General features: G+C 35.6%; 1 protein-coding gene across 1 annotated transcript; it reads right to left on the bottom strand.

Annotated features, from left to right (window-relative positions):
* Positions 1-6: 6 nt before the first annotated feature.
* Positions 7-4,017, bottom strand: LOC112158246. The gene is made up of 6 exons (XM_024291497.2): positions 1,891-4,017; positions 1,722-1,799; positions 1,535-1,621; positions 1,360-1,446; positions 497-625; positions 7-230 (listed from the first exon to the last, which is right to left on the bottom strand). The coding sequence occupies exons 1-6, from the start codon at positions 3,820-3,822 to the stop codon at positions 78-80; spliced, it is 2,466 nt and encodes an 821-aa protein (XP_024147265.2). The 5' UTR covers positions 3,823-4,017; the 3' UTR covers positions 7-77.
* Positions 4,018-7,389: the final 3,372 nt, after the last annotated feature.

The raw sequence follows: 7,389 nt of genomic DNA, 5'->3' as shown, positions 1-7,389 counted from the left end.
GTTTTCAAAGTTGACCTATAAAAAGGAATAAAAAATTACTTGTTATTTTCAATGTTGCATATTAGAGTTCAAATTATTCATTTGTAGATACTCACCTTCCTGTAACTGTGGTTACTTAATGCAGACCTGTCACCAAAGACAATAACGCCAGCAGAGTAGTGATTTAACAGGAAAATCTTTCTTCCACAATTGTTTGTGTTCAGCAGCATTTGAAGGTAGACCTCCATTGTCTGAAAACAGGAATAAACAATGATTACATTGTTTTAAGAGGTTGGCCAGATTTTTACTTAAAATACATTGAACATTTTAGAACTTGGTACACATATCTTTTCCATAAATAAAAAGTGATATTGTTGTAAAATTAATATTTTTGAAGCTTGTAGACGTGTAAATGCCCAATTAAATATTAATAAAAAATGTAGGTGTTGTTTTGGAAAGGCACAAATCAATTAAAGCTCATGAAATACAACACAATTTTTTATTATACGATTCTTACCTCTCCAGCTAACCAGCTATGTGGTTTCAGGGTTTTAAATTCAGTTAAGTGCAGTGTGTATGGCCGATCCTTGTCAGTTGTTGTTATCACTGCAACCACAATTTCTTTGTTCTTCAAGTTCCAAAGAGCCTAATTTGGAAAGAAAAATTAATTAACAGCAATATGTCATTGTCAAAAAGGGGATTTTTTAAAGGTTTTAAAGGTTTGAAAACTCTGACCTTTAACTTTTAGAACTGTATAGAGTCTTACAATTTAAGCAACTAATTGTAAATCCAAAACAGATCCATGGTCCATGTTAAACTGTTATTTGAACTGTTAATAATAAATCAAAATCCCCAAAATTACTCACTTATTTCTGTTAATGTTGTTTACATGTAAATCGCAAAGTATTTTAAGTAAACAAGATTAGCATACAGTACATGCAAATATTTTGTGAGTACTGGGTGTTTGGTGTGTCTGGAAGGTAAACTTTTGGTTTGCTGTATGTCTGCTGCTCCACCCACCAAGTACGGTTTTGACAGATAAAGGTACTTTAACTATGCAAGTACAATTTTAAATATGTATGGCCAACACAAAATCAAGCCTTTAAGTACATGCTAGCAAAGCGCACATTTTGACATTTTTTAGTTTGATCATCTTGAATTTCAATGAGAAATGATTTATGGTCGCATATAAATATGAATGAAAAACATCTGCTATGTAAGAAATAACAAAAATTAGATCATACCAGAAATAGTACACATAGATTTGCTAAATCAATACATACAGTGTGCCACAACCGCAAATAAAAAAAAAAGGGTTCTTATTTTAAACTGGATATATGTCACACAGCTTCACGTAAAGAGTCAATTACTCCAATTTACCTCAACTATGTCTTCTTTGCGTGTTTTTGTTTTGTTCTCAGTCTGTTTCACTGCTGAGCTTGGCCGTCTGTCTGATTCATCTGTTGCCTGTGAAAAGAAATATCACTTGTATGTATGTTGCAATGGTGGAGGTAGACCATCATAGCTTAACTATTAAAAATTTCCTCAAATTTACCTCAACAATGTCATCTTTGCAGATTTGAGTTTTGTCTTCTGTCTGTTTCACTGCTATGCTTGGCAGTCTGTCCGATTCATCTGTTGCCTGCGAAAGAAATTAACATAAGGCAATCAGTCCATCTTAGCGTGACTCACTGATTAAAACATACATTTGCTGTAATTGTCCTAATTTAAAAAGATAATACCTGTGTAGTATTTTTTCCTGTTGAATATGAATCCGTGTTGTGTAGTTTCCTTTTTTTTCCTTGATGTCCTCTGAGTGCCTTCCAAGATAAACAAAAGTGAGTCAATATAAATATGTTTGATCTCTTTTTACTTAGTTCTATACTTCAGCAGTACATAAGTAATACTTACTTTTTCTTTTGGGGTGGGCATAACTAGAGGTGGATCGAAGTATTTAGTCTTCCTCTCCTTTTTCTCTGATGTCGTCTTCTTGGACCATCTCTCTTCAGAGTGTTCTAATCCAGGTTTCCTCAATGTCCAAGACTTCTCCAGCAATCTCTCAGGTAACTCATTCCTCAAAATGTGTTCCCTGTATCTGCCCTGAAGAGATTGATTCATTTTCTGGATGAAATCTGCCGGTCGGAGATACAGCTTTTTTTGAAGTATTTTTGTTTTTAAAATGCAAAACCAGTTTTCTGCATGACAATTGGTGTCATGTTTTCCAGGACTATCATCGAATACAGAGTTATTGCTGTGTCTTCCCAGATCCCCAAGCATAACTCCAGACCACAGAGGATATATGGGGATGTAGTCCTTCATTAAAACATGTACAATCTCCGGACAGTAGTAAATGTTGATAGTTTCCTCTTCCTCCTCCTCCTCAAGATTGAGTGTAGTCATGACAGACTGAAGCACAGATGAAAAGTCCTTTTGAAATGGTGACTGAGCAAATATTGTATTGGCCTCTGGAGTTTTGTCATCTTCAAATTGCTGTACTTCAACTGTGTATTCCTGAGTTTGTCTTTCTTGAACTTCCTTTTGAATGTCTTTCAGAGAATTTTCCACTGCTTTTTTTTTTGTTTTGTTTTGAAAGACAATGCACATATTTTTGAAAAAGTGCAATGCCTTTTGTAGATTGGTTGAATTTATTAGTTGGGCCACACAGTGAGTTGCAAACTCCTTCAGTCCCTTGTCACTGGTTTTTTTCCCAAAAGATCCGTGAATGGCTTTTATTATATGTGCAGAACAAAGGTGGAGTATAGTTTTCTTCTCAAACTTTGGCTGAGATTTGGTTCCCTTTACTATGTTGTAGCAGTCCCGTAGATATGACACAATGTCTTGCCTATTGAAGGCTAGCAGAACACTCTGGATGAGTGCCCAACTGTAATCTACTTCTATCTGATGAATGCTGTATTTTGACAGTTTCCTGGCTTTGGTGATCATTTGAAGTAGCCAAAAGCAGAGATTTGGTATTGTGTGGTCATTTGTGAGTAGTTCCGATACTGGCAAAGGAGGCTTGTCTGTCCCGTTCCCGGGAAGAGTGATGGAGTAGTAAAATACTCTTTTGGGCTGGTTTGGTATTTTACTTACAACACCACCTGTGGCATCTAAGTGCAGTGTGATGGGCTGTCCTTTACGAAGGTGATGAACCAAAATGAAAAGGCCTGTCTCCGTGTATAGGTGAATTCCAAATGGATCAACTTGTAAATGCTGAATATATCCAGGCCAAAATTTGTAGTTCTGGTCTGTTTCCTTTAAGATTTTCTGAATGAGTATGAGTTCCAGAACCACATCATCATGAAGCCTTTTGCTCTTTTGAATTTCACAGGAAATAACTTTGAGAATGTTTTTACTCAAACTTCTTGTTATGTTTCCAGCCAGAAGTTCAGGAACTGGTGTTTTTTGTAGATTTCTGTAATATGTGTTACTTATGCCGTCGTGAATTGATTTTCCAATTTTTCCTCGTTTTAAGTAACTGGCAGGGCGTGACTTGAATTCTCCTCGGCAATGTGTCACCCAGCCGATCCTTGTGACAAGGATTGGGATCTTCTGGTCACTTCTCAATGGTTTTTTCCTTATTAGAAATATGTAGCGTGCACTACATCCTTTGAAAGAGCAGACAGCTTTCATTCTACAGAATGGGGTGTTTTGTTTTCGACTATGGATTCCTTTGATGTGATAATATTTAAAAACCAACGTGCAGCATGGATTTTTCTGGATGAATTTTTCGTAAATGATATGAGTCCATGATTGCTTAAATTTTAAGCTTCCTTTTACAGGATGCATTTTTCTCAATTTTTTTTTTGTGATATGAAGATCGTAAACGATTTGGGTCCAGGACATGTTTTTCTGAATGTCTTTTGTAAATGCTTCTCAGGCTGTGGGCTCACATTCTGCTCTTCATGCTCTTCATCAGTTTCAGTTGCTTCATGCAGAGTTTGATGGTCCGCAGGCTGTGGGCTCACATTCTGCTCTTCATGCTCTTCATCAGTTTCAGTTGCTACGTACAGAGTTTGATGGTCCTCAGGCTGTGGGCTCACATTCTGCTCTTCATGCTCTTCATCAGTTTCAGTTGCTACGTACAGAGTTTTATGGTCCTCAGGCTGTGGGCTCACATCATGCTCTTCATGGTCTTCATAAGTTTCAGTTGCTACATACAGAGTTTGATGGTCCTCAGGCTGTGGGCTCACATCATGCTCTTCATCAGTTTCAGTTGCTTCATGCATAGTTTGATGGTCCTCAGGCTGTGGGCTCACATTCTGCTCTTCATGCTCTTCATCAGTTTCAGTTGCTACGTACAGAGTTTGATGGTCCTCAGGCTGTGGGCTCACATCAACCTCTTCATCAGTTTCATTTGCTTCATGCATAGTTTGATGGTCCGCAGGCTGTGGGCTCACATTCTGCTCTTCATGCTCTTCATCAGTTTCAGTTGCTACGTACAGAGTTTGATGGTCCTCAGGCTGTGGGTTCACATTCTGCTCTTCATGCTCTTCATGCTCTTCATCAGTTTCAGTTGCTACGTACAGAGTTTGATGGTCCTCAGGCTGTGGGCTCACATCAACTTCTTCATCAGAGTCTGTTCATAGGTAAGAAAGGGAACATTTAGTTAAATTTATATATTACTAACTATAAATAATATTTTATCATGTTGTTTTTAGACTTTTCTACATTTAAACTTTTGTAATTGTTTTAGAGTTTGTCTCTTAAACAAATACAAAACAGATGAAATGTAAAAAATAACCCCACTGTTGCTCCAAGCAAACAGTACTGGCCACTAAACAGAATGCATTTTTAAGGAGCTACTGTCTAAAAACAGAAAATGCATAAATAGAAAAATTACTGTGAAAGATTTTACAAAAGAAACTGTGATATGAAAATTTAAAAAAATATCTCTGTTGGTATTTTTTTGTTTGTTGTTGAGTGTTTTATAAACAAGATTTAAAGCAAAAATGTTGTTCTTGCTTCAGAGTCTTTGCTTGTCTGACTGAAAATTATAACTGAGGAAGGGCATACTTTTTTTGCCAAATATTGGACTGACTTTACATTTACTTTTACATTGATGTATACTATTTGTCTTTTTTTACAGAACAAGATGCACTACCCTATTATTCAGTCTCTGCCAGCGTTTAACATTTAAATAAGAAACAATATTTAAGCAGAAAATTCATTATTGCTCATACATTTATGTAAACATAGTTGGGGTCAATTGTAACATATAATAAAGCATTTTTAACTGCCAACATGCAAATGTGTTACACACTAATTACGTGACTTTTGAAGAGGTAGGTCACAATTTTCATATTTTAGCTCATCCCTTTCCAGCACTCACTGTTTCACATCAGTGACTATGCATAGATTTTACTCTTTACTTGTAAGACACAGGGACCCAGTAGGGCGGCAGCATCAAAACTGCCAAATTGGACTCCCTGGGGAATCAAACTCAGGTCTCCTGTGTGCCAGGCCTACACTTAGATCATTGACACATCTAGCCACGACAAAGGTGCTCACAATACTAGTAAATATTAAAACGAAATAATTATATTGATAAAAGCATAAATAACAGTTACAAGTCAAGAATCACTTCAAATGACTCATACTCACATGATAAAATGTAGCCTATCTGTTAGCAGTAGGAAGGTCATTTATCATATTTAGGCAAGGGACAAATTAGAGCATGTGCAATGGGATTCTAATAACTCTAAATACTTGACCATGATTATATAAATTGCAAGTTTTCATACTGACCTGTGTAAGAAGTTTTCATTGACTCCTCAGGCATTCGTCTATGATGGTCAAGGCCTAGGGGTTCACTGCGCACTTCAGCCATCTTTTGATTGCCAGAATTTATTATTTTTAAAACACGAGTTCGGACTCCTTTTCGATTGGCTGTCCAAACAACATTTAGCCATTTTCTGAAATTTAATTTGTTTGATCCAAATGCAGCTATGGATATCAGAGTCCATACCTCAGAATTCCAGTGCGTGGTTTTCTTTATGTCATAATTGCAGAAGACTTCAATTAGTTTTTCCAGTCCTCCACATGCACTCCATAGATCACATTTAATCAATTGTCGCCCCTTTTTAACTCTCCCCATTTCTCCGTTAATCACCACCGTTCTTCAAAGTTCTGCAAGGTAAATAGTCGCGTGCGCGCGCGCGGGGTCGGGGCGGGGGATTAGTTCATGAGCGCATGCCACACATTTAAATTAATCGGATTTTTGATTTGTAGTGTCGTTACATTCCTTGTGCATACCTTATTAGATCACCAATGTTTTAATAATTCACCGAATTGTTTTGTGCTAGCAAAAAACTATACTATAACATTGATGAGAAAGAGCATTTATTTTTTTCCCGGCTTCCGCGAATGTAACACAGGCACTGCGGTTTGACCAATCAGAGAGGAGTTTAGTAGTGTCCGTGCTTCTGTGGCAGACATGTCCCATGGACCCTCAGGTTTTAAGTCCGACTTCCAAAGTTTTTAATTTTTAAAAAAATTTAAACATATTTTATCTGTTTTTTTAAGAAAAAAAATAATTATAATGTCGGGGTGCAGAAGCAGATTAGAAAACCCTGCCTAGAAATATAAAACTGATAAACGCAATAGAAAATAAATTTTCCGTATGAACATCCTTCAAATGAAGTGATAGATCACGTGACATTTATTTTGTTGTTTAAACTTCTCTTTTCATGTTGTTTAAACTGTTAACCAATACATTTTTACAGGGAACTCACTATGTCTTGCACTAGAATTTGCTTTTTTTCATGTGGATATGTTATACATTTTTAAGATTAATATGATTAATATTATATATTCTGTATTTGGTCTTGTTTTTTTTCATATGATTTTTTTAACACCATCTAATACAATGCCTTGTCTTTTGTTATTTCTTTAGATTTATTATGAAATACTTCTTTATTGTATTACATTTTTTCCTTATACAGAGAAGTGCTGACATCCATTCATAAGATGCAAATAACCAGACAGGGGAAAGTAAATTCAGTTTTAACCATGGTTCAGGAGAATGCTTTATACTTATTGAGTTAGGTTGTTAATCAAGCATTTATAATGTATAATTTATAATATAATGGGCTGAACGGTAGATTTTCCAGGCTGAACGGTAGATTTTCCAGCAATAGGTAATTTCATATATTCGTTCTTTTCTAAAAACCTCAATATGAAACATTATTACCTGCATTTTGATTATGCACTAATTTGATTATTTTAAATTTAACGTATTTGTTTAAGACTGAATATTTTTTTATTATAATTTATAAGTGCTAAATAAATGTATTACTTTGATTACTATTTGCATGCTTTATACCTTTTTTAATCTTTAAGTCCTGTATTGTATTTAAAAACCTTTATTAAATAGAGTTGGTTTCAGGTTAATTCAATTCTCACAGAAAAAGC

This window comes from Oryzias melastigma, linkage group LG24 (assembly GCF_002922805.2).
Source record: "Oryzias melastigma strain HK-1 linkage group LG24, ASM292280v2, whole genome shotgun sequence".
Taxonomy (NCBI): Eukaryota; Metazoa; Chordata; class Actinopteri; order Beloniformes; family Adrianichthyidae; genus Oryzias; species Oryzias melastigma.
The sequence above is the reverse complement of the archived record's forward strand: the minus strand, read 5'-3'. Positions and strand labels throughout refer to the sequence as shown.